Source organism: Corvus moneduloides, chromosome 17 (assembly GCF_009650955.1).
Source record: "Corvus moneduloides isolate bCorMon1 chromosome 17, bCorMon1.pri, whole genome shotgun sequence".
Taxonomy (NCBI): Eukaryota; Metazoa; Chordata; class Aves; order Passeriformes; family Corvidae; genus Corvus; species Corvus moneduloides.
Window position 1 is genome coordinate 5,497,442 of NC_045492.1, and position 27,993 is coordinate 5,525,434.

General features: G+C 42.0%; 1 protein-coding gene across 1 annotated transcript in view; it reads left to right on the plus strand.

Annotated features, from left to right (window-relative positions):
• The window catches only part of TOP1 (DNA topoisomerase I), a 66,656-nt gene that overhangs the window by 10,748 nt on the left and 27,915 nt on the right, over positions 1-27,993 (plus strand). Inside the window, exon 3 of the mRNA XM_032126853.1 lies at positions 18,373-18,475. Coding sequence (XP_031982744.1) covers positions 18,373-18,475 — 103 coding nt within the window. The remainder of the gene's footprint in view (positions 1-18,372; positions 18,476-27,993) is intronic.

Sequence of the window (27,993 nt, forward strand, 5' to 3'; positions counted from 1 at the left end):
CTTCTGATTTTTAATTCCTTCTCCAGCTGAAGACTAAGGTGCATATCAAAGGGCAGCACAAAAAAAAAAAAAAAAAAAAAAGGAGCTAAGGAGCTTCTGCAGTTTTAGCATATTATTATATGCAAATCTCATCTCAGGATCTAAGGTGTGCATTTTTTTCTGTGGTACTACATTATTTTACAAATACTTATGATACAATACAAATTATACAAATTACGAATGTTGTGTGGAGGGTTCTGCAATTAGTGAAATCACTGGGTTTGCAATAGGGAGACAGTGGCTTCGTGGTTTGTGTGCAGGGTTCTGGTATCAGGTACGTCAGTCTCTTGCACCATATAGGCCACCTTGCTATGAGTGTCTCCTAACTGAGCCTGGAGCAATAGGAAGAGCAAATTATGTCTTCTCCCAGTTTGTGAATGCTGGCAAGTGTGTGAGTAAGATCAGTTTTTGGAAAGATAAAATGGCTGGGATGGGCAGGTACTGGTTTAAACTTGCCTTAGGAAGGCACCTTACAAGTTAGACGAGCACTCTCCAGTTTAATCCAGCCTTTTGGGAAATGGGAAGCTGGAGCTCTTTGGAGATCCATGTGAAGGGGATGATTCATTGCAACACAAGCAGCGTGTACAAAATGGAGAGATGGAGTAGAGCTAGTGACGTACTCTGAGGTTTGTTCTCTAGAATTAATGACCACCAGATGGGGAATAAAAGGCTGCCTGCTTTTCTTCTGAGGACCGGGAATGTCATTGAGGCTGTTAAAATGTGCTGTATCTGTGGTAATGCTGCTTGTGCACAGCAAACCCTTTGATGTGTGGATCAGAGTTCGCTTTCCTTGCTGGTGTTTCCCCTCAACACTTGGGTTTTAGAATGGGTTTTGGCTGAAGATGAGATTCCTGCAGTGTGGTTTACAGTGCACCTCAGGGATACAGAACAAAAGTCTTTGAGTGCTTTCTGCAGTAGAAAAACTAAGGTGCAAGTTGTGTTCCAGTCTAAATGGCCAGACCCAGGGGCAGTAGGTTCATGTGGGCAGAAATGCAGTGCAAGAGATGAACTCATAACAACAGTGACCTTGATTAACTTCTGCAGTGTTGCCCAATCCCACTGTAGGTGTCATCTCCATCTATCTTTGCAGTAAGCAAGGCACAAATCAGAGTCTGAATGTCAGTGCTGTTAACTCTGATACTTGCAAGTTGTCATCCTAGAAGTGTGTAGGTGTTTGGGTTGCTTTGTCTTGCTCCATCAGATGGGACATCTCTCCAGCTATCCAGGATACCTTTGGACGTGAACGTGGAGAACATTTGCATTTTTCAAGAGCCTTTTACACTTTTGCAATCTCCTGTCCTCCTGCCTTCTTCCTACTCCAAAGCCTGGAAGACTGTCAGAGGAGCCATCATCTTGTCTGAGTCATGTTATCATAGCTGTGTATGTCACCTGCACTTCATTAGGGAACATAAGCAGGCTGTCCTTGAAATACCTGTTTTTATGAGTAGATAGAGTCTTCTAATTTAAAATATGCTGCTCTCTGGATTTTGGTAGCTGTCATGAACAATGTTTTTCTTTTGTCATCAAGTAGGCTTATTCAGCATCACCTGTATCGAAAGGAAGCTGCTTTCTGGGTTTTAGGCTGTTGTAATCGTATAGATATAAAAAGTACAGCTTGGCCCTTGATGCTCTGTGCTTGGCAGCTTTAGTTGTCAGCATGTGGTCTTGGGAGAGCGCAGCACGGTGTGGTTTAGTTTGCCCCAGTCTTTAGCTTGTCTTGCACTAGATGGAGCCTGCAGCTGACAATAAGATGGCTATCCCAGTAATTTAATTCTTAAATTGAATCCTGGGCACAAGGCAGAAGCAGTTGAATTGGCGAGTCCATCATTCTCTTGTTTCACAAAAGAAGGTGTAAAGCTGTTGTTCTGGAAGCACTGCGTTCTGTCTAACACATTTTCCCCCCTTCCTTCCTGTCCTGCCTTGTTGTTGAGACTTCTGTCCATTGATGCATAATCGTCAGTTTATGGTTTTGCTCCACATCACTGTCAAAACATGAGCTTGTCTGTGCACAGCAAAACATGAATTTACATTTGAACCACAGCCTGAGTTAAAATACTCCTTCTCTGTGTTCATGAGTGGGCCTCTCCTGCAGCACTCATCCTGGGCAATATTTGCCTCTTTCAGGAATCTGATAGATTTCTCTTCAAAGCTGCCAGCGTTGTCTTTGCACACCAGCTGAATCTGGTCTGCGTGCACTTAGCAAGCTGAGTACCCTGGTGCTGACAGCAGGGATAGTGAGTTCAGCAGGGGCTGAACTGCATCTCCCAGGAGTTAATCTGTGCTTGGGCTGTGCCCATCGCTCCTCAGTGTACTTGGTGAGAGCAAGAAACGATGCTGACACCACGGCCACGTTTCGAGGGATCGGGAGCTTTGCTAAGTCTTTGTGTACTGAAGTGAGGGTGTATTTTTAAATGGTTTCCTTTGTAGGGAATGAAGCTGTGGAGCATTGTTTTGTGAAATAAGTCCCCTGTAGCTGTATTTCACAATAACATGAAACAGTGTTCAAAACAGATGTGAGCCTCATTTATTAAGGGCAGAATTAATTTGGTTTTAATTTAAGTTTTTGTGGTTTTTACCCTTTTTTGTAAATACCCCATCCATTCACCCTAGCATGGGAGCCTCATGTTCAGATTCTAATCCAGAATAAGAAAACTTGAATTCCAAAGGGAATTTGTTAGTGTTTGAGTTTTTTTCTAAGGTGAATTTTTATACTGTCTTTTTGTGTGTATTAACATTTTAATCTCACCAGAGCTCTGGAATTAGTCTTTGGCAATTAGCTCCATAGGTAACCAGAGCCAAACAAGCCCTGACTTTACTTGTTTTTCCCCAATACTAAGAGAAGTATTTAGAAATGATTGTAGTACATCGACTACAAACAAGTATAATGGTTATTTTTATCATAGTAGCTTCAGAGGCTGGAAAAGTAAGTTTTTCCACTGGTTTTCAGTTCAAGAAAGATATAGTGTTCAGAAGGGCTTTCTTCTAAGCATCCATGAAGTTTAGTGCAGATTTGTGTCATTTCTAGGTTTGTCACAGATCTGTTATTTCTGGTTCTGAAGGTGGAGCCATTTGCTTGCTCAGTTCCTCATCCTGTAAGCTCAAGCTCTTTCTTAAATCTTAACTGTCTCCTCCCCATCACTGCCAGGTATTCAGATAGACTCTGTAGGTGGTGTGGTTAGCACTTTGTAACTGCAGGTATGTGATTTCCCAGATCCTGTCATCTGAATGGGTTTAGTTACGTTCAGATCAAATTACTTGGGGAGATTGCTACGCCAAAAAGGCACAGACTTCAGTTGTCAGGCTTCTTTGTACACCAAGAGTCAGAAGATGTTTCCTTCCTGTAGGTCACTGCAGTTTTCCCTTGCACTTAATCCACCCAGAATTACCCTTGTACATCAGACATGCACGTAGTTCACAAAGCACCCTCTTACGGAACAAATTCTGGGCTTGACCTTAATGTAGACTTTACATAGTAGCAAAGTTAGATTTTTTTTTTTTTTTTTTTAGCATATCATGCTTTATCTTAGCAAATTGTCTCCTTGTTTTACTTGTCTGTGCTTATAGCTTTCACTTAGAGAAACTGCAATTTTCCTTTTTATCAGGATAGCTGTCTTACTGTGAAGTGTGACACGGTTCCACTACTTGTCACAGAGACTGCAGTGACCGAAAATGTCTTGTTTTGTATTTTGATCTCAAGTAACTCATGCTCTAAAGTCTCTTACTGTGAAAACCTAATGCTGGACTGTTTCTCTGGTCGTAGATCATTTCTTCAGCAGAGACTACTGCGCTGCTCCGCCTCTTAGACGCACAAACATGCTCTTAGGAAACCAGGTTGAACTTACATTGTATCCAACAAATTTGGGGTATTTAGTCCGGCATTACAAGAAGAAAAGTATTCCTGTTACAAGCTGTTACTTAATTCTCGATTTTATTAAACCCCTTTTTCAGGAGTATCTTGATCTGCTGGAGCAGCTGCTTAGTTTTGAGAGTGGCATGTGAAGCTAAGTATCTCATGTTGTTTGTAATTTTCAGAATAGGTTATTCACAGTTACTTTCTTCTGGTGTTAGGGCTACTTGGCATGTAGTTTTCCCCACTGATGGGCTCTGTTTAGTATTACACAGTCCATTAATGAAAGCAAAAGGCTCTAGGTTTTCATTGTTGGAGCCTTTTTACGTCTGATAGGATCAAGTAAAAGGTGATCACAGGTTGCAGTTGTGACCACAGGAAAAGCGCAAGTTTTCCCTGGTCTGCTGGAGACGGGAATACAGGAAATAGGATAATTGTTAGTTCAAAAATAACTTGGAACACTTTAAAACTTGCAGAATAATGTTGCTGAAATGCATGGAAACTCAGATTAAATGTATTTGGGTATTGCAGTTTCAGAAACTGCTGGGGCTGCTTTGCACTCCTGGGTAAAGCTGTACTTGCTCAGAGGAGAGTGAGCCTTGCTCTCTGCTGGATACCTGGATAGTGCTCTCATTCCCAGATGTGGTTTTGTCTAGCACAGGCTTGAAATACTTGGAAAATCAGGGTAGGAGGGAATGGTACAGCTGCTGCTCTGGGCTCTTTGTGTAGGAGCAAACCGTTAAATCAGCTGGAGTGGCTGCAGCTTCCACGCTGGTATTAGTCCTTCATGTAAAATTGATAATAAATTTTAATAGATGTAGTGATTTAATTTTGACTCCAGTAAGAATCATAATAACTTTTAAAAAAATGGTCTCAACATATATAAAACTGGCAGCCAAGAAACTTAAAAATATTTCATAGCCTTACAGCTGAATCATTCAGGCATAAATTATGAGATTGTAAACAGTTTTGATGTTCATCTTGTTTCCTTTGCCTATTTCTGCTGTCAGATAATCAAGTGGAAATAAATATTTCCTAATGCATTGGAATACCCCTGAAAATAAGCTATATAACTTGGGTACTCACTTTAGGTTATATTAAAGAGGAATAACACAGTCTTGAATCTTAATGGTCGCTTCTGTAGTGCTCATCCTTTTTCAAGCATGTTTCTACTTCTCTCACCAATCGACCTTTTAAAATTATATAAATAATATTAGGTTCCATGTTCAGAAAACATAAAAAGTAGAGAATGTGATTATGTTGCAGTAGTTGTAAAGCAGAAGCTCTGATATGATGGGGAGCCTTTAGCTAAGCACTTGGAGTTTGAAGTGTAGTGATAAATGAACTTGTGATGGCACTTTGCACCTGCAACCTATTCCCTTTGGTTTAAACAGCTGATTTAGTGACTGTGGTAGTGGAAGGCATTTGAAAGCTAAAAAGAGAAAACTGTTTCCACACCTTGTTATATATAGGTAAAGAAAGGACTGCTCTTAAAATTAAGGCACAAGGTAACCAGAATTGATTCAGTTCAGTTTTTAAGGACTATGCTTGCTTTCTTTTAGATGGGAAACAAATTACATAAATGTTTCCTCTCCTTCATGTCTTATTCAAGGCAGATTTGAGTTATTCATGGCGTGGTATCTGAAAATGTTGGCTGTGTGTTCCATGAAGAGATGCCAGCTATTAGGGTTTTTTTTTTTTTTTTTAAAAAAAAAAAAAGCAAACAAAACCCTACCAAAAAACCTTACCAAACTGATAATACATTGCATGGAGTTTTTTAATTGAAGAAGTTAGGAGTGTATCATGCATAATAATGTAGCCACAGCCTTTTATACTGTGTCAATAGGTTATGTTTTATATTCAGGTATCTGTAGTGGTGTGATGTAACAGTTGTCAACTAGGGAGATTTGGCCTGGATTTAACATAATAAACAGATTACAGCTGCATGAAGAGATTTAAATCAGTGACTTAAAGTAACATTTTGTAAATTGAAGACTTCCAGTTTAGTGCACCATATCTAGGAGCTGTACTTATTAAAATACTGCAATCATAGTCTTACTTTAAAGCTGCTCTGTCCTACACTGCTCTGCTGATCCTTCTTTCTGTGTCCTCTTTCCCTTCCTTCAGAAGACTCAGGAGTAAAGAAGTGCAGAAATCTCAACTGTCATTAAACATTTACCTTTTGCTTACTTTCTTGTGTGTTTTAGCTGGAATCAGATTTCTTATTGAATGCTAATTGTGGTAAAATCCACTTAAGACAGGGGAATTGCATTCCCTCCCTTGACTTGATAACGGGACTTGTGGCAAGGCAGACTCTGGTGATGAAATGCTTCTAGACACTGCTGGAATTGGCCTCTTGTGGGTGAGTGATCAATTAACTCACCCACAATGGGGGCAGAGGTGAAATCAGACATGAAATCAGAAATCCGTTCAGTGCAGCCCTACACTTTAAAGGAATCATTGTAGATAGGATGAAAAAAAGCCCCAAAACAAAACCCAGCCAAAAAACCCAGCTGGGATCAGTGTGGCAGTTGCTCCTACAGAGGAACCAGCTTAAGTGTAATAAAAGTAAGTTCTTGGTCTTCTGAAACAAACTTCTTCTAAGATTTTGGCTATGCTACTCCATTCAGTTCAGCTTAATAGGAATGATACTAAACAAGTAGTAGGAGAATAATCTGATTCCAGTGCATAAAGCAAGTGGTACTGCTTGGCAGAGGTGATTTAAATCTTCTGCCAGCCACTTTTTTTTGTGTTGTGCATTCAGTTTACACTCTAAAACTAAGCATTGCAGAGGCTTGTTCCCAAGGGTGCTGCCTCTGAAGTCTTTCCTCCCTACAGCAAGCAGAAGACCAGCACTGGCCAAAGCCACACGGAGTTGTCAAGGGATGGTTAATAAAAGGCTTTGAGCAAATGCCATTAGAGCCTCTCCCTGAGGACGCTGAGCGTGTACCACTCCCATGTGTATAAACTGTGTGATCGTGGCTGCTGACACAGGCTGGCCATCCACTGCTGCAGCAGAGGCAGTTCGATGTGACTGTATTTTTTTTTCCCCCTGATTTGTTAAATTTTTCCTTGGGGAGAGCTCTTGTTCTGGATTAAACCCAGGAGAGTCAAACACACCAGCCCTGTCCTTGTGTGGTGTCAGTGTGAATACAGGCTCTGTGTGAGCTGCTCCTGGGACATCACTCTTGTGCTGAGGACGTGTCAGGATTTCAGGTAGTCTTTACAAGAAATTCTTTTCCATGAGTCCAAGTACAGTAGTGATTTACACAGCCAGCGAGAGAAAATGTTTTTCTAGTTGACATCATCGCAGGGTAATTACTCTTGACAACACAGCAGTCTTCTTGTTATCTACTACGGTTTTTAAACTTATGCCTCAAAGTAATATCACCCTCTTTTTTAAATGTGGCTGAAGTCTCTGTTATCATCTGTAAGGACTAGGAATTGTAGTTGTTTGCCCCTGTTTTCTCCTGGTTCACCTTGTAAGTTTGCGTGCAGTAATCAGCTGTTGCCTTTGCATCACAAATTGTGCTGTTTGCACCTTTCCTGTCTAATGATGGTATAAAGAGCATTTGGAGGCGGAAGGAGCTTGTGCTGGGGGCACTGACTCAGTCTGTGGATGGTGTACAGAACATGAAGTTCTCTTGTCTGCAGTGTGAAGTTGTGACAGATTGCACCAAAAGATTCTCTTTGCTCTTGACCCAGTCTGTTGAAGTAACTCTCAGGGCTGTTCCTGGGGCAGTTCTTTGCCAAAAATCTCCCAAAGGTGATTCAGCTCTCACCTACCTGTGTCTCCAATGAGGCAGCAGCACTGTCACTGCATGCCTTACTGGAGGTCTGGGCTTGATTCTTGTGCTGGAGCTGAGCACAGGCTGAGGTTTTCTGAGCTCAGAAGCAACCAAAGAGTTAAAGTGCCTCTGGTGAACGTGCGCTTGGTGTTTCAGTCCACCTGGCTTGCACATGAGAAGGGATTGATGAAGAGTAATGTGTTGTCCCAAAAACTCTGCAGCCCAAATGGTTAGCCAAGAGCTCATAAAGGAAGATTCTTGCTAACCAGAAAAATAAGGGTTAATAAAATAAGGGGTTTGCTTTAGATAACGTTGAAGTAAGGGACAGGTTATCTCCTGCAGTCCCTGATAGCTCCGAAGTCTAAACAGGGCTGTAAATGTTGGGATTGCCCTGTTTGCTCGCCTTCTGCCCTGGTTCTCCAGAGGCAAGTGCCCCTGGTTCTTTCTCCTCAGCAACTCGTGGGTGACCCTGGGCAGTTCGTTTTGTCTCTGTCTCCGGCACATACATCCCTCGGTGCGGTGGGTACATCCCTCCCTTTGTCTCTTCCTGAGAAAAGATTTTGTGTGACAGCACCGCGTGACAGTTTGTGCACTAAGCTGTGGATCTGTGCTAAAGGTTGGTGTCTTTCTGACTGTGAAAATAGGATTAGTCCCCCTTGCATTATCTATTTGAATGCCCTGAAATTTTACCTTCTTTCATAATTTTAAGCTAGTTTTACACCCCTGGATGCCAGACTGGTTTGTGAACAATTGTCCAGGCTTTCCTGGCGAGTCCGTCTGTGCTGCCGTGCTGGTTATGTTAACTGTGTTTTGCACAATAGGGAAGAAACGGGGGAGAATTTACAAAAGCCTGAGATTAGATGGTGTAGTAAAAGTTTTTAGTATTAGTAGACCTAAAATCCACGAGGAACCTGCTTTTAACAACTACTTTATCAAAACCTTTTCCTTCCCTGTCGATTTGTAACAGCTGTTTGTGCTCAGCCACAATCACTTTATATACCTGTAAGTCCTTTGGGATCCCAGTCCTGTATATTTGTGTATTAGCAAATGGGGATGCAGATAGAGCTACAATGAGTGTAAAGCTTTTGAAACCTGAGAGGTAACTACAATCAGACTTGTTACCGCTAGATCCTTCTTGTTCTCTTTAGATCCCACTCTCGGCCTTGTCCCGGCCTGCTGATGTGCAAGAGTGTCAGCTGTGGCTGTTAAATTTTGAGGCAAAAGTGTGTCTTAGTTTTGCTTCTTTTTTAAAAGATGGACATGCAGTGCAGAGCTTTGTTTGTTCATGTGCTTGTAGACTCATAAAGCCATAGGAAAAAATTGCTGAAACTATTTCTAGCCCAGTAAGGAAAGGCAAGGAACTCCAGTTCTGAATGGAGGAGGCAATGGAAAATAAGTACTTCACTCATAAGAGTGTAGCCTTATAAGAATAAATACCACTAGGGACAAGAATGGGTTTGCTCTTGTTTCCTTAGGAGTCTACTCTGGACTCTCCTCTCTTCGTGCCAGCACAGCAGCATTTTAAGCTGTTCGCTGACGCTGGTCATTTTCCTGAAGTTTTAATTTGCTGTTCTGTTTTATTCTGCTTTGTTAGTGGAAACATACTAATGGGTTTCAGTCTCTGACTCTTATTTATACAATTACAGGAGAATGTTTTACATCTTGGGAATCCCTGGAAACACATGTTTCTGTTCACATGGAACTTTTTTGTTTTTGAATGCAAATAATGGATTGAAACTTCATTGTTGCCTCTCGGTTGGGAGCCCTTTGGCATGTGTAAGAAGCAACTATTAATTTAGCCTTTCTGTACTGATCAAACATGTATTTTCATGCTTTATAAGGCTTCCTTGGACTCGTTCCTTTTTGTAATATTGTCTCCTGCAATTTTACTTGCAGTGATTTTATGCATTTGTTACACAGCAGCTAAGATCTGCTGTGGAGCAGGTGTATGTGAACGTGCCACCTCTTTGAGAGAAGGCCATGTAAAAGGTGCTGACAAGTCATTAAACTTGCTGCTTCTGTCTACACCATTAGTTGTTTTGTTGCAAAATGCCTGTAGTGTAGCAGTTTCTTAAGGTCAGCATCCCTGTATGCCACACAGCTATCTCAATTACTTAAGCATTAATTACCCACAGAGTATTAGCTATTTCCCCAGCAGGTGAAAAAATGAGGTGCGCAGAAAATAAGCAATTAATCCAGTGTGGCTGAAAAAAAACTTGAAGAAGGGCTCAAAACGTGCACTAAGAGTGTCTGTCCTCTTTCTGAAGAGGCTCTTACAGCATGTTGTGCTTTACCTCCCAAGCCTCTGCAGTCTGGGTGAGACTGATGAAATGCCAGCAGTGACATTTGCTTCAGGTTAACTTCATGTCCCAGAGGCTCCAGTCACACAAAATAGGAGTTATCAGTCAGGTTTTTTTTCTGGCATCCTTAATGTCTCCCTGATAAGCTTTTAATATTCGGGGTGTATGGACAAGTGTACACCCCAGCTTGCTTTGTCCTGTGGCCGCCATGTGCTGTCCCTGTTAGCAGTGCTGTCACGTTGTTTTACCTCTCTTCCTTAGATTGAAGTTGTCCTGAGGTTTCAGTGGAGGAAAAGGTGCATTGATCTTGCTTTGCAGACTTTGTGGTTTTAACAAGCTGTGTGATATCCTTGCTTGCATACTAAAACTTTACTGGAGCATAGGGGAACTTCTTGAGAAGTTGGTGGAGCTGTTCTAAAGGACTGAGAATGACTGGAGACAATTCTTTTCTCTATCCATCTGTCTTCATTCTCCTGTCAAGAGTCATCACCAAGTCATTCCATTGGTTTCTTCTTTTCCCTCTATTCAAAAGCAAGGAATACTGGCCCTTCAAATTACAAGATTAATGAAGAATGCAGTAAGTAAGGGGTCTGTCTTGTTCTAAAGCCAAGTTTCCCAGACCGGTCCTTTTAAGGAAAAAGACATAATATCTGTCTGGCCCTGGAGTATCTTTTGCCTCAAGTAACTGCTGAAGTGTGGAGAAGGGTTGTGAGGTCATTGGTTTTACTCTCTTTCTATACTATCTACAAAAGTACTAAGTTTTCAAGCTTTGGCAGAACTGGTTGCAATGTGATGTGGTCAATTCTGGCTCAGCCCAAAACGGGTTTTGTCTCAGAGTAAATATAGTCTGGGAAATAAATGGACTCAAATCGATTCAGTTGTGCTGTATTTCTTCATTTGAGCCCTTAGAAAAAGGAAGAATGCTCTCTGGCAGAGTTTTACTTTTAGTAATGAAGTTCCTGCCCTAGAAAGGAAAAACTGTTGGGTTGTTCTGCTGTACTTCTCCAGACTCCCTTTTTGAGTTTTCACGACCTTTTTTCTTCTATTTCTTGTAAGATTGGAAAATGAATGGCTGCAGATCCAAGCTTCACAGTAAAGATCTGCTTTGTATATTCCACTTGTGCTTAGTCACAGTTAGTTTAGTTGTTTTGCAGTAAACTATAAAATTCAGATTTTATCTGGTTTGTGGAGGGAAACAGTGAAGTGCTGAAGTGTCAGCATCCCTGAGCTGCTGTACCTGACCCAGTGAGGCACCTGAAGTGAAATAACCCTGTGATAGCACAGTAACTTATTTCATTTGAATTTGACTTCAAGAAGGATTTTAAGGATTTCGATTTCTGTAGCAATGTAGATTGTGGAGGTATCTTTATAAACACTGGTAAAAGGTTTTGTGTCAAGTTGTGTTTGAAATGTGTATCTTTGCCATTAAGTGTGGCATTATGAAATGAGGAAGCAGAAGGCAGACAGTCTTGCTTCAGTATCGTGGTAGTTTCTTTTTTGACTGAAACCCCAGATACTGCTTCTGCTATTGAATTTCAGACTTAGGTTATGGGAGACTCAAGTGGTGGTTTCGCTGTTTCAGTCACTCTCATTTCAGTATTCCAAATGTTTTGCAGTGAGTTATTGCAGAAATAAACCAGCACAGCAAACAGACCTGCAATACTTTTCCAGGACAAATGTTTTATGTGTATTCTGTAGTTGTGTAAATAGGGCCAGTAAGTGACATAGCCAGTTTCACATGGGAAGTTTATTTTAGATTATGGTTTTCTACTCCAGTGTATCATCCACAATACCGTCATCTCTCCGAACAGTGCCTGCTGGGTATGATTTTCTGCTCTTGACACGTGTAGCTGTGTAGAGAGGTTTTTCAGTTTCTGTACCTTTCATATGTACACTTTGGTTTTCTTTGTCTGCCTTGCTTTATTGGGAAAAGCATTGTCTCCCATACCTACCTGCAGTTCTGATTTCTGTCCGGGAGCTTTTCTTCTCTCTTTTCTGAGCTACAGCAATGTCAATCCATTTAAATAAATTCCAGAAATGCTGTTTAATTGATTACTGGAACACCGTGACCATAATGTGACTTCCTCTAACTGGAATACAAATACTTTAGAAAAGTTTAGACGTCTTCCAGATTACTTAGGTGGGATTATTGTACATGGGTTTAAAGTTGTTAAATCAGAACGCGTAAAGTCAGATGACTTGTCCAGAGTTAAAACCTGTTTGAGGGTCCCTGTGCCTCAGACCATGCCACGTTCTCCATATGGTGGTTACTCTGAGCCACACAGGGCCTGCAAATGGGGTTTTTTAACTGCACCATGTTTGCTTTCTCAGGCACGATTTATAAATTGACCAGCACCTCATAGAGTGACCTTTGCACATGGGATTACATTGCCTGTTTAGGTAATGTACTATAACCCCGTCACTATCTGTGTTAAAGATCTTGGATAATGACTGAATGTTACACTCTTTCTGCTTGCTGGTATCTGTATATTGTAAAAGTTACTGCAACACTAGACCATTCTGGTCAGATGCCAAGGGCAAAAGTATGTGTTCTTTGCCAGGAACATGAATAATATTTTAGACACCTTGGACTACATTCACATGTTTGAACATTCATAACCCTTTCTGGCATCATTTCATCAACTAAACTGCAGTTATTTTAATAGTAGCATTTATATACAAAATGTAAGAAATTAAAACTCTAAAAGTAATATGATTTGACAAAATAAATGGTAAAAAAAAAAAAGCCAAGCTTGAAAGTAAGACACCTTTTTCTGATAATCTGCATTTTAAGATGCATGCTTAAAAGGAGAGCCTGCAGGGGAGGGAACAAATCAGTAAAATCCTTTCAATTTAGACAATAATAAAGAGACTTTAAGCTTTGCTTACTGTTGAATCACAACCAGTGAGAAGAATTCAGCCTAACTAGTAAAGAGGCTGCTGTGGAATACGTGGTCTTACATGAAGGGACTGATGATTTCTCCAGTGACAGGAAGTATTTGAACTTGACCGGCTTTTGAACCTAATCCAGTGTTAGAGTTACCTCACTTTCAGCTGCATCATTTAGCAGTGGAACTGGAGAAGTGTTTTTTAAGACTCTCTTCTACTTTCCAGAGAGGCTGAAAAGACCCTGCTGGTTTCCTCTCTGCCAATAGCAAAGGGTTTCTTGCTCATGCTTCAAGTTGAGTACAAGAGAGAGCCCTGTACTCGTACACACCAGTGATCCTGAAATCCTTGAGAGCCCGTTTGCTTCTCTTGTAACACGTAACTAACACTGAGGCACTGCATTTAACTCAGGGCAGAAATTTCGGCCACTCATCTGAAGTAGAAGTGTTACTGGAATAACAAGAAGTTAAAAATGTTTTCCTTAGTTGGTAACAAGATGGATTTTTCATGCTATGTCCTCAGATTTTGGGCACAGATTGCAATCCCAGGAATCCAGAAAGCTTAAATCACCTTTCTGGACATCAATGTAGAGAAGTATTGAGATTAAACACAGATTAAACACAAGCATCAGAGGTATTTCTAGCAAGAGGAAAAGAAATTGGGATGTTTCTGGAACCAGAAGGAAAATACAAAAAGTCCTTGTCCATAGAATCTAGTAAAACATTTTAAAAGAACAAAGAAACCTCTCTGTAAGCAGGTTAATGAGCTATTCAGATTGTGCCCGCAAAAACTTAGAAGAAGGTGAACAGAAAGACAGCAAATCTGAAAGGCTAATATTTATCTGGAAAAGCTACTGTTGACCAGAAATTGAGGTTACCAGGTGTTAATTTGCCAGCTACCTCACTTAATTGGGGAAAAATTAGAAGGAGCCAGATTGTGCTCACATCTTTTTCCTCTGTTCTTTAAAAAAAAAAAAAAAATTCTAATGCAAAATGATGGAAGAGAAATAAAAGTGGGTGGCGGGAGTGGGATAAAATGGCATCTGTAGCATCCTGTATCATGTGCCAACACTACTCTCTTGACAGCTGTACTGGTTGGGCATACAAGAGCTTACGCCCCTCTCTGATTTCAGTATTTTATTAGAAAAGTTGCTGTCAAAACTGAAATATTAATGTAGGAAGTAGCCTGACTTCCCTTGATTGTGACATGTAAGTAGTATTTTGGGAGTTGTGCAGAGACAGGTGTTCAGAAGTGGTTTTGAGGCAAATGAATTTGGCTCATGAATTAAAACATCACAGTCCCACATAATTGTTTTGTCAGCAGACTAATTAAACCAAGGGTTGTCCTTGTTATGGAAGGGGACCGCTCACCTTTGCCGTCTGTTGGGACTCTGCAGGTGACAACGGCCTGCTGGAGGAGGCTTTCTTTGACTTCATCCCTGTTCTTGCCATGCTGCAGTTGGAGATGCCTGACCTTTTACAGCTCCGTTCCTGGATAAAGAGTAAAACTGCCCTGTTCCAGGCAGACACATATACAAGTATTGCAAATAGGGTTATGACTCAGCCTTTCCCCAGGGACTCAGCGCTGGAGCAAAGGCGGAGGGGGGAACAACACAGAGCCACAGACCAAAAGTGCTTAGAATTTCCCATCCTTAAATCAGCGTCCTTGTAATCTAACAGAGTTAAAAGATGAATCAACCCTACAAAAATGCAGAGCCGCTCGTGATTTGTTTGAGGTACAGGGGAATGGCAAGAATAGTACAGGGACTGTGGTAATCTTTTGGAGACATACCAGGCTCAGCATTAACAGACAGAGATCCAGTGCAGAGACATCAAGCTTTCTAGAACAGAAGAGATGCCAAAAGCTCTGTTTGGGTTAGAGGATACTGAAGGGAAAGCCTCAGGGGTAATGGATCCTTGCCCAGTGAGCATAACCCCTGTCCCCGCTGTAACCTTGTGCTGAAGAGAGAGACTTTGCATTTTCAGAAATATTTAAATATCACACAAGCTTTTGGGGGTTTAAACTTTGCTCACAGTAGACAGTGGATTTTGCTAATGGTCTTGGAGAAAGAATAGTATTTATCTCCTTGTTTAGTGTTAGAGGGAACAGACATACTTAATGGAAGACATAAAAGGCAGGAAACAAATCTGAATGTGTGATAATGTCAGACCTCTTTCCATAGCTGATGTGAGGCTGGCCTTAGTCAACTGCTAATCAGCAGCAAGCTGGGAGAGAGTAACTGGAGGCTGGAAGATTCTTCTAGGAATCAATATGCTAAATATATCGAGGATGATACATTACAGACAGGAGCACTTCCCATTGATTGCCTGTGTGCTGATGAGGCTTGGAGTGAGGTGGCCCCGTTCCCAACTCGTTCACCTGTTGCCTGTGTAGTTCAGTCGGAGGTGATGCTGCACTGGTTCTGGGGAAGTGGCTACACAAATGGGAGTGAAATGGCTTTAACTTGTTTCATGTCAGCCACCAAATAACCATTGGCTTGAACCCCTAGATAAAGCCAGTCTGGAACAAAGCATTTTTGTGTACAATGCCAAAAAAAAGAATCCTGTGCTTTTTAATGACCCAGTCTCCTGAATTTCATCCAGTTCCACCCTCAACAAAAAAAGAAAGACCAAGAGCTTTAATGCCTTCTGAGGACATGCATATGTCAGTTCAAGACTATTTAATAAACTCTTTTGAAGTCTTCATTCTTAACCTGCCTCATGCCATTGTGTCAGAAAGCAGCACCGTGGATTTTGAATACTAGGCAAATATTCCAGAATAATTTAATCCTTAGGAGATATGCCTGGGAGGTAGACCTCCATGGAAGCACTAAATTTGAAGTGTTGTTCATATTGAGAGACACCAGGTAGCTCTACCTTGACATCTTTTGTCTTCTCCTTTTGAGCCATGCGTGGGACCTGTCGTTCCCCAGCCTTTGAGCCAGAACAGCTCTGTGGAAGACGTTCCTGTTAGCAGTCCCTTGGTAGACAGTAAAGAAAAGCTGTCTGGCAACAAATCCTAGCAAGCAGAGCTAGTTTAACTGGTCAAGCTTTTGTGGGTTTTTTTTGCTGCAGTACCAGGTTTTAATTGTCTGAAAATACCAAATCATTGTAAGTACAGCCAAGGGTTGAGGAAACAGATACCCAGCTCCAGCAGTTCTAGGGTATATCCCTGGAACTGCTTTCCAAGAGTAAATATTAATTTCAGCTGTAAAGCACAATTTAGCTGCAATGAAATCTGGTGATCAAGATAAACTGTTCTGTTTCCTGCTTTTCTTGGAGAAAAGTCATTGCGTGGCTCTTAAGTTCTTAAAGAGAGTAGCACCGAGCACAGTCACACACGTTTTCCATTGACTGGTCGATAGGAAAAATTGATTGTGTGTGTGCTATACAGTGACTGTACTTAGCTCTGTGTACAGCATCACGCTGGTTTCTCTCGCAATTTACCTATTCATCAAGTGTAAATAGCTGCTGTTTGCTGCAGCCGGGGCTGTGGGAATCAGTGAGTAAACCCTCTGTGGAATAAACCCCAGGCAGTTTGCAAACAGCCAGAGCTTCCAGCTCCTGGCTGAACTGAAGAATCATAAGTGTGAAACGCACTGCGAAAACATTTTTGCCAGTGAAATGTGTGTTGTCCTGGTGGGAAGAAGGGCTCAGAGAAATTGCTTCTCTGCAGTTCAGAGCGTGTGGGTGTCCAGTCCCCACACAGTTTGCGAGAGATGCCTGCAGACTCTGCCTGCTGCGAAAGAGATTTTGCTCTTTAGGTACTCAAAAACTCTTGGGTGCTTTGTGCTGTAACACCAAATGTTCCACATAACCTGCCACGTGCCTGTGTATCAAAACACAGAAAACTAAGTCCTGTGATTGAAATGGTGCACTGTGTATGCCAGAGCACTAGGAAACATCGCCTAGTTCAGGAGGATGGAGGAAAGGTGCAGAACTTGGAGGCTTGAATGTCAGCATTCCCACGTTGATTTATGTTGTCTTTCTGCAGGTGTCTGAAAGCAAATCCTGAAGTTACAGAAAGCAGTAGGTTAAAATCATGTTCTGTGGGAATGTTTCTTCTAAGTCCATTTGAATGTTGAGGTTATAAGAGCTGGTGTCATTTAAGGAGAAAAATGAATTTGTGGCGAAAGACTTGGAGTCAGGAGGATGAGGTTTTGTTCCTGGCTCTGCAGTGCATTTGCCATGTGACTGTGAAAGTCACAAAATCCTTTTGTTGCAGTTTCCTATTCTTAGTGCAGGGATAGGATTCTTTTTAGAGGCATGGTAGCATCTTTACAATTAATTAAGCATTAATGCCTTACATCCAAGATCTCTGGTGGAAATTCTAGCACTGGTATCTGAAAAACAGTTGCCAAAGTCAGCACAGCTTTTAGGTTTGCTGAAGAATCTGCTTAACTTTGGTTACTTTTGAGTAGCATGTTAAAACAAAACCTGGGGGGAGTCTTCGGGTATTGCACACATTCCTCCCATCACACTGACCTTGACTGTAAATGGCCTTTTGAGGTGGTTTTGAGGTGCTAGTTCCGCCTCAGCTTCTTTTTAATATACTTGTAAAAAAATGCTTGTAAATGGCTTTATTTACAATTCTACTATGTTGTTCTTTTTGTCTGCTGAATTCATTGCCTTGGTGCTTTAAAGGACTTCATTGTACAGCACAGTTGTCACTGAGGATGGGAAGTGTCACTCAGAGTAGGAACTGATAGCAGTAAAATTACTGTTTTCCCGTAGAGTCACTTGAGTGCCAACTCCCATTTCTGACCTGTCGCATAATTGGGACCAGCCCTGACCTGTGTAGGTGGGTGACCACCAACACAGCTCATTACAGCTGTCAGGTTGGATTTTCTTGGTGGGGCTGCTATCGGAGGGAGGTAAGTGTGTCCTGTGATAGAGAAGCAGGAGGAGAGAATTCTCGCTCCTCTTCTTTTCACCCTTTCTTTTCATCTTCTGCCATTACTCCCCATTTTCCTTGCTTTCTGCTTGTCACAGTATGTACTGTTGGGGATAAGAATAAAATGGTTTTAATTCAGAGCAGGGAGAAGGGGGGGATGCTTTGTCAAGATTAAAGACTTGTGGAAGCAGAAATCTTAAATTTTGGGATTCAACAGGCCTAACGCCTCAGCTTTATGCTTTGTTCCTATATCCTTTCTGTGTATTCAGCAAGAATGCTTGGGAGGCATAGGAAGCCAGGCTGCCCGTGTGCCAAATAAGGTTGAACTTGCTGTATCCATAGGTACCTAGTTAATGGAAGGATTGCATTTCTTCAGAGTCTAAAAAGCATTTAAAGGTCGTTGAACTAAAGACCATGTAAATGCAGCTGTTGCCAAGATGAATTAACTTGTGCTGCAGGAACAATGAATCCATTTAGGACCTCTGAAACCAAGATTTTTGTTACAAATTTTGAATCACAGAAATACTAGAATGCGGTGGGGGAAAATGCAGAGGTTCACGAGGGAGGTGTGGAGTTTTCTCCCAATTTAATTTCTTTTGTTTTGCCTCTCTGCTTACAGATTCTCACAAACACAAAGATAAACACAAAGACCGAGAACACCGGCACAAAGAGCACAAGAAGGACAAGGAAAAAGACCGGGAAAAGTCCAAGCACAGTAATAGGTGAGGAAAAAGTGGATGAAGTCTTCATAGGCTAAAACACCATTGAATGTGCAGTCTTACAAGAATTACTCTGATAATAAATGAGTATGGAATTGCTACATTTTGAGTGTGGTTTTTATAAGTGTAGGTGCTTTAAGCCTGATTTTTGTCATTGCCTGCATTTCCATGTGGGTGGCTGAAGCTGTGTATCTTGCAAATGTGAGCTGATACTAATGCATAAAAGATTATTGTAGCTTAGTGTTGCTAAAGGTGTAGAAAACTAGCTCAGCCTCACCTTCATGCAGATTGATTGCTTTTGTTCATAAACTTTTGTGTGTGGTTCCAGTCATTTGTCAGGAATGTGGCATTCTTTCCATGCTGCTATAAACCCCCACCGCTTTAGCATAGTGACCCCCATGTGGCTACTAAGCCTTCTCATAATTAGAAGTGCCTGGAAAGATGGTCCCTCAGAATGATGGTGCTATCCTTGGCCTGCCACCACAGTGGCTGAATGTCTCAGCTGTGTGAGGCAACACTGGGAAACTTGCTGGGTTAGATGGATTCCAAAGGATCGTGTGCTCTTTTGTCCGATGTGATTTATGCACTACACTGCCACTGTACGGGGAAGGTGTTTGATGCCAGTCACTTGCCAGGTCACCACGCTGATGTGATAGCCTGTAGCTCTTGAGCTGGTGAATTCCATGGTCTAGTTGCTCCCTAGCCTGGGCTGTGAGCTGCAGGAACTGGGATGTGGAGGTCTGTGTGATGATTTGGTGTGGCGGAGTACGACGCACAGGCGGGATGTTACTCAGAGAAGTTTTCTCCATCGTAACTCTTGGCACACAAGTGTCATGGAGCCTACATTGCCAGCAAAACTTGGAAAAAACAGTTCCTGGAGGAAAAGTTTCTGGTGTGGCACTTGGGAATGACAGACAGTGTTTATGCTGTGGGCAAACAAGTGTATTAAGTAATTGCTCTGCAACTGTGATAGCACTGTCCGAAAAGGAGCAAAAAAGCTTGTGTTAACAATGATTCCTATTAAAAAGAAGCATGAAAGAGGGAGTCTGTGCAGAGTAGTGGGTTTGTTTTATTGGGCTCATACTTGAATTGAATTTTCTGTGATCTTTTGAGAAGTTGCACAAGCCTACTGTTCCATAATGTGTCTTTTTTTTTTTTTTTTCGAAAGTAAATGATTGATGGGGAAAAAACCCTAGGCCAAATAACTTGAATTTGCTGGCTCTCACAAGGTTGAAATACTTTGGACACGTTCTTTGCCTTTGTTCACACGTCTGTATTGCCTTGATTTCTAGTTTTCATTTTCCTGATAATCATGCACCCCAAAACTGACTGCCTCACATTTCCAAATGCTCATTGCTTCACTTGAAAAACCATTCTCCTGCAATCTTAGCAGAGCACATTCTTTTGTAAGGAGTAATGTAAGCACTGTCTTTAAATTCCCAAATTCATTAATGCTTTGACTTCGTTTGTGTAGGAGTTGGAAATGGTCAGCGTGTTTTTAACTGGAAGAACTAATTATGGTTCATAACTTGAAGCTGATTTTGCAAACAATAAATACCAAAACAGTGGAAAGAAGATAGAATGGCTGCGATGTTTTGCGAGGTGTAGCTCAGGAGGTGATATGTAATCATGCCTTGTCTTGAAGTACTTCCTTCCTCCCTACCATGTTGTCTTGAAATCCCTCTGGGAAACGCATCACATTTTCTAGGCACGGTGCCTAATGCTCCCAGTTGTTTTCATGTCTCTGTTAAGTGCTTGTGTGTCCTGTGAACACAGAATCTGCTGCATCCTGGGGTCCCAAAAAAGGTCGCTCTCTGTGGGTGGCATGGCTGAGTGCATGCATGTGCAGGCAGTTTGTTCAAGGCATTTTGGAGGAGGCATTACACAAGTAATGCTTTGCCCCTCAGGTTCCTTCGCAAGGGAGGACTTCGCTCTCCCAGGCTGAGTGCACACTCTGCTTTCAAAGCTGCCACCTTAAAAATTGATGTCTTATAGTGCTGAATCTTGAGATTCGGTCTTGAAGGTGGTTCTCTGGGAAGGTAACGTACATGGACATGCCTGTGATCCTCTTTGGATCACTCCTTTAGGAGTTCTCCAAAATCTTCACTGTCCCATTCAGGCTCAGTCATGCACAGGGTATCTGGCTTCTTGCTGTGTAAAAACAGCAGACTTGTAACAAAACTTCATAGAAATAATTGAAAGTTAAACATTTCTTCCCTAAATCCTTTGATTCAGCTGTCACCCATGCAATTTCATAAATGTAAGTTATGTCTGTGAGAATCCGATTTTAGGTGACCATTGTTTGAAGGAAAAAAGCCTGCCTGTTTGTACTGAAGTTTCTCCTTTGACAATGAGAAACAAGTGAAAAATAGCCATGATTCTGGTAGAAATTAATGAAAAAATCTCAAGGAAACAGTAAGGGGAGGGGGGGGGTTTCAATGTTTTTTATCTCTATGAAGAATTTTTAAAGTACTTGATAAAAGGCTGTAAATTAATCCTTTGGAAAAGTTGATCTTAGATTTCTAGAATTGCATGTAAATCTTCACAAAATCCATTCTGTATTTCTGAAAAGCTGCTGTGTTACTGCAAAAGCTGTGCTGTATCTTTGGTAGTTCTCAAAAAAGGTTGAATGGTGCCTTAGCAGAAATTGAAGCCATTGTTTTCTGGGAGACTTGAATTGGTACCTCTGTGACATTTTATCCGTGGTGTGTGAAGAGCCCCTGATTGCATTCTGAGAAGCACAGTGCACACTGGGCACAGTTAAGAGCACTGTGTGGTTGTGTTTGAAGCAGATAGTTTTTGTGTCTGTCTGTAATCGTTTGACAGTTTCATTTCCTGTCCTATACTTAAAAAAAGCTTTTAAAATAAAACCTGCATCAAGAAGACAGAACATCTCCAGTACAGGAGAGTAAGTGTTTCCTGTATCCAGACTTTGAAGGATCTAAACTGCCAAGATAAGTCTCTGAAATACCTAAAATAGACAATTCTGATTTCATATGACAGAAGTGTGTGGAGTGGTATGTAGAACTTCTTAATTTTGGTTCTTGCTTTCCTCCTCTCCCACTCACAAGATGACACTTCTGTGTCTTAACCACTCATTTACAGCTGTAGTAAACTGGGAGAGAACATTTGTGTGCCTCAGACCTTCCCGTCACCCCTCAAGGAAAGAAAATGCAAAGCCCACTTAAGAACAGTCTGCATCAAGGAATAAATCCACATCACTATCCAAAAAAGTGTGGTTTTTTGCTCATTTTTTTAGCCCCATACTTCCTGGTCTCCAAACAAAAATCTAATACACATCCATTAAATATAAATGTCAGTGGTTATAAAAATAAAACGAAACAAATCCCATGTGGCAGTAGGTTTCTGATCTGTGGGAGTTGAGTGTTTCAGACAAGTGGACCACATATAATAATGGAATAACAGGTCCTTTGAAGCCAAGCCTTGTTAGGGAGCGGGTTGGAAGTGTTGGCAGTAACAGGTGTCTCTTTGCCAGGTGTCCTGGGCTCTCTGCAGGGAGAGTGGGCTGCCAGGAGCCTGAGGAGGGCAGGGCTGGCTGTGACAGGGAATGGGAGCGGAGAGGCTGCTCTGCAGCACTGAGCCGTGCTGTCAGCGTGACAAGCACCGGAGCCGCAGGAAGAAAATCTTCTGTCAGATTACATATTTCCTTCATTTACTAAAACCTCTTGTGATCACAGCTTGGGATGAACCGAGGCATGGAACACAGAAAGGATTCACAGACCTGATCTTCACTGACATCTTCTAATTTTATGGTTTTGCTAGGAAAAACACAGATTCCGGGCATTTGCTAGCCATGGGTGAAGATAAATTTCAGGTCAGATTTCTTGCACACCTCCTCTGGTTTATTATGTGATCCTGATCGCTTGGAATGGTGTGCATTGGGGGCAGGAAGAGGCAGGGATACCCAGTGTAGGGGTAAAGGCAATTTTTTTAAAAGACCTCACACCTGATGTTTGCTAGCACAGCTGGGTTTGTTTTTCTACCCCATTTTAGTGCACAGTTCACCTCGAACAGTTTTCTAATGTGACAGTGCTTTCCAGTAGTAAAAATTTTTGCTTTTTAGTAGTCTTCTTAATTCTCCATGGAAAGCGTGTGCTAGGCATGATCTTCATTTCGCTGTGTGAATATTGTTCTAATTCCTAAAGTTTTTATCAGCTGTTGGTTAGTCCAGATTTTCATCTTGTTCCTCTTGCTGAAGGCTTGATCTGTTATCTGTGAAAAGACTCCTTTCACCACTGGGAAGAATGGTTTCAGGTTGTTTTATTGCATTGCTGGAAACCCAGCAGGACCTTTGGGGCTCACATGTTCATTCCCTGTAATTCCATATGATAACCCTCTAACAGCATAATATCCTGCAAGCCAGCTGAAAACCTGGCCTTCCCTGGGGTGCTGCTGCTTTGGAAGTGCTCCCTGCACAGGCAGCTCTTCCTTGGTGTGCATTAGCCTGGATGTGATCACAGTTTCCATTAATACTGTATTGCGTCAAACGAGACGCGGGCTGTATCACCTGTGCCCTGTCCCCGTCGTGGTTTTGGGCTGCACTGAAATCACAACTCCCTGTTATTTTACGCTTCAGTTGTGCTGCAGCAGCTCCCGAGCCGGCACAGCTCCGATGGCAGCCGGCTCTGGCACTCGCTAGTAGCAGATTCCCTGTCACGAGCTAATTACAGCAGAGAGAGGAAATAAGAGACACTTTAGATAAAGCATCCTTCCCAGCTTGTGGTTTTGAAGCTGGAATGGAAAGGGCCTGGGAAGGGATTATTAACGTACATAAATGGCACCTGAAGAATGCAGTGTTAAATTACTGCGAAGCTGTTGCAGTTTGAAGGAGGAAGCTGTGATCTGCACATCTGCTGTTCTTTGGAAACACTTTCCACTTGTGACTTTCCCATGTGATCTCGGCCTGAGCAGCTGCTGCCAGGTGCCTGGGCTCCCTTCCTCTCCCTCTCCTCTCTCCTGCAGGCATCCTCATTGGCAAATATATCCGTGCTTACAAGGGAAATGGCTTCTTCTGATGCATTTTCTGCTTCATCTGCTTCAGCCTGAGCTCTCCACAGCCTTTGGATGTCCTTGTTCACAGTAAAACTGTATATGGAAGGCAGTAAGCAAGCTGGCACAAAGGATGGAGTGCTTCAGGTGTGCTCACCTGGCCTTGGTCTGAACTAAGCCAGTAGTACCATGATACACCTGTCGATGATGTAATCCCTTGTTCTGCCTGTGTTAATGGGATCTCCCACTACACTTGGTTGCCTTATAAAAACACAAACAGTGCGGGTTTTTCAGCATTAAACACCTTCAAGAGGTATAACTCTGAGTTCTGTTGCAGTGATGCAACTGCAGCGGTCTAGGTGAGAAGGAAGATCTTAATTTGTCAGCAGGGATGGGTATGAGCAATTGTTATGATCCAGTTGTCCTGTTTTCAGGCTAACTTCCCCTGAAGCTCCCCTCTGTCTTTCGGGGGTTTTGCTGTCCTACTTCCATGACTCCAAGCTGGCTTGTTGGCAGAGAGGTATGTGCAGGAAAGGTAACAAAGGATTCACAGAGCCCTGAACAATGAATTCAAGATAAAATTAGCAGTGTGCATGTGATCTTGAGACCATTTTGCTTGGTTTCTTCAAAGAAAAGTGATTTTTTTTTTTTTCCAGTTTTGAATTGGCCAGGAAGATAAACTTCTGATCTTTAAATTGTTCCCAGTCCCTCCTAATAATAGCTTTGGGGTTGTCTGGAAATAGCTTTCTGATCGAAGGCTGAAACTCCATCTTCAGGGTAAGGATGGCATCCTATTGCCTTCTCTTTTCTTTTGAGATTAGTGTGGTGGTTAAATCGTGTTCACTGTAGGCTCACGTGTGTATCTGAGCCAAGTGAAAGACCAAAGCAGCTCAGCTTGACTGCAGTTAATATGCGAGCAACTTACTTTGCTTTGGGAGAAAAAAAGAAGTTCCTCTTCTAAGGATTGTTGCTTGAGGCTTTTGTTATCGGCTCATTTCCGAGGGAGCTTTTCTGGGAGATGGAGATATCCATCCCTCCAAGAGAAGAGGGGCACAAGCCTTCCTTGATGCACGTGTCATAAGTTTCATGCTGAGCTGTTGAAGAGCTGTGGTCCAGTGTCTGGAAACACACAGGGCTGACAAGCAGGCTTCTTACACATAAGGGAAAGAAATTTATGCTCTCTTTTAACATTGGAGTGAAAAGTACACAATACCAGATTTTTATCTAGGGAATTCCTTCCAGTCACCGGGAGCAGCAGCAAGCAGGACCTCAGGGCCAAGCCACCAGTGCTGATCTTTGGAAAATGAAGCTGCAGAGTGAAACTGGAGACAGAGTTTCCTTGGGTTATCTGAGCCCACATTGCTTGGGTGAGAAATTTATTGCTCATTGCAGAGCAAAGGGGAAGGATAATCTTATGATAAAAAAATTTAATTAAAACCAACAACTAAGATTGAGTCAGGAAGCCAACTTCTAGGTTCTGGCTCTGATGCTGAAAAATCTGAGAAACTGTGCTGAAAAATTTCGATTAGATTGCATGACAGCTTTTCAATGCTGGCCACTTACTCTCTTTCAAGAGAGATATTATTTGAGCATCTACTTTTAAACAAGCCTAAGTTTTTAGAGGCTTTAGCATTCCAGCTGTAGTCTTGTAAGCATTCAGCGCACACAAATGTGTGTGTGTCTCTAGGCCAATGGGATTTTGTTTCTGTTTCAATCTTAGCTTTGCAGATCTAGATTGTCATCTATTAGTTTGCTTTTAATCATGCTTTGTGTACATCCCAGGGCTGTTCCAGTCACATCCTGAAAGCGAGTGCTTTTGGCTGCTAGTGAGAATGAATGAGTATGGTGCTTTGGAAAACCAGAATGTTTCTCTCTCTTTTGCTATTCCAAATTCTCAAGCCACTGCCATGATCTTTTCTTCAGAGCACTAACTCCAGTAATTGCAGTGTGTATCATGCTTTGAAGATGCAAATTAATGTCTGAGTAAAACATGTTATTTCAGGTAGGATTTTAATACCAAATAAGAATGAGTCAGAAAATAAACACAATCAGACTTGGAAAGAACAAGATGGGTCTGAGCCTTGTGTGTGTGTTTGTTATGATTTTTCTTGTATGTTTGAATTGTAGAATCACAGAATGGTTTGGGTTGAAAGGGACCTTAAAGCTCATCTCATTCCACACCGTGACATGGGTAGGGACACCTTCCACTAGACCAGGTTGTCCAAGCCCTGTCCAGCCTAGCCTTGAATGCAGGGATGGGGCATCCACAGCTTGGATTGATCTAGGAAGGTTGAATATTGATTATTGATATCAAATGTTATTATTGTGAGTATTGGTTTAAATATATGAAGGTTGAGATCCCTCTTAAATTGTCAACCTTAAATCTTTGGCAAATGGGGTACCTGGCCTACAGGTACAAGTGCAAGGTATCAAGTCAGAATTTCCAGACCTTCCTGAGTTTAAAAATTGTAAGTGATGTGTAGCATTAGTGTTTTCAGTCAGTCAGTGAATCTGATTGGAGCAAAGGAAAATTCGCTAGGTGTCTTGAGCTTGGAATACTGATGAATAAACAGGGTACAGAACCTGGGATGAGAGATCTGAGCAGGAGCAGCAGGCATGTCGTGGATTTCCAGGATCCAGTGTCAGGATGTTCCGTGTCTGTACTCGCATGTCCTGAGCACACCGTACATAACATGATCTGTGGGGTAAGAATAGTCTGCAGTTGTTGAGTCTGCTCACAGGCAACATGTGGTGCTGTGTGTCTAACTACAAGCATTTCTAGAGTGCCTGTTGCCTTTTCATGTTTAGATATGCCTTCACTGCTTTGTATGAAGAGGTTGCTGGAGAGTTAAAATGAAACTGGTTTCTCTTGCTGCTGGTCTCTTAGTGCCGCACAGTATGTGAATGTACTGATTTCATTCAGAGATGGATTTTCGTGCTTTAGCTGCTTGAACTTGGATGGCTGGTGTGTATTCAATTTATTCAATGTATATTTATTGGAGTGTTATTATTCAGGCTACTCTAGGCTTGAATTATTTAGACCTTTGGCAGGTTCACATCCATTTGTCCGTGCTTGCCTCTGCAGTTGTAAGCTGGGTGTGGGTCAGTGTATTTGTGACTGTGATTGCCTTGCTCCTAATCACACACAAGCTCTGGGAACTGGTTGATGTCCTGCTCTCTCTCTGTAGCCATCAACCCTTTTGCAGTCTGGTTTTGTGATAAAAAGAAGTTTCAAAGAATCTGTAATCGGCATTCCTGACTCCTTTTTCAGGTCTGTGTTCACCCAGATTGGTTTGGGCTTGCACCTGAGTGTTGAAATAACTGAAACATGGAAAGTGCCTTTTTCTAGTAAAGCTTTGTAAGGGGAAGCACAGTGTGTCCCAGAGAGCAGTAGTGATGGGAGTCAAGTGCTGAGAAGGGAAAGTGTGAACAGCCAGGATGAGGAAGGCATCTGGGTGGTGCCTATCCATGCTGATTTACACCATGCCTTTGACTTGCTAAAGCCCAGGGTGACCTCAGGGAGTCCACACAACCTTTTAAGTGTGTATTGAGGGCCTACAGAATTGCTAGGCTTGTTGCTTGGCTTCCACACCACTGCTGCTAATCCTTGATGTTTCTATTCTGAGTCTCCTGAGAGTATTGCCTCAATTTCTGGCCTCAAGGCTTGTCATTCCATGAGAAACCTCATTTTCATTTGAAAACATCCATGTGTCTTTCTAGTTGATAAGAAAAACTTGACAATGTGATACAAATTTATCCTAATGTCTCAGAAATCAGTGGGTAGAAACAGAATAAAGGTTGATTTTCTTCTTCTTGTATGTATTTTCTCCTGTGTTCTGACTAAAAATTCTGGGTATTTAAACTCTCAATACTGCTAATCATAACACCAGAGTAGCTACAGACCAGACTCTCACTTGGAAACCTTTGTTGGGTTCTTGCCCCGAAGGATGGGGCTGTTTCAGCAGAGCTGGGCTGGCTGTGGTGGTATCAACAGCTCCAGCTGAGGACTGCAGCATTATTCCTGCCTTTTCTGTTTGACTTTGCATAAGCACAAGGACATCACATATCCTGTTTGCTCTGGTTTTCCCATCTGTTTGGGAATAATAGAGATCAGCGGTTTTCTCTTTAAGTTCCAGAGATGAGAGCTGCTACAATGACAAACTGTTGTCTGAGCAAAAGCTGACACGGGCATTGACGGGGCTGGCGGCTCTGTTCCAGTGACCTTTTATGTGGACTAGGAAAAAGAGGAAAAGCAGAGACAGTGGGAATTCTTCCTAAAGTGTTGAACTTTTAAGTGTAGCAGCTGTGGATTTCCTCAGCAATCCAGGCTGATAGGGAGTTTCCTGAAGTGGAGGCTTGGCAACTGGGATTTTGTGGTATCCCTCCTGTCCTTCTTCCCGAGGAGAATGGATGATGCCTGACAGGAGGTTGTGGTAGATCTTCCTGTTAAGGTGATCCCTTATTTTTTAGGGTTTGTAATCATCAAAACCTGTGATTCTTTACCACTGGAA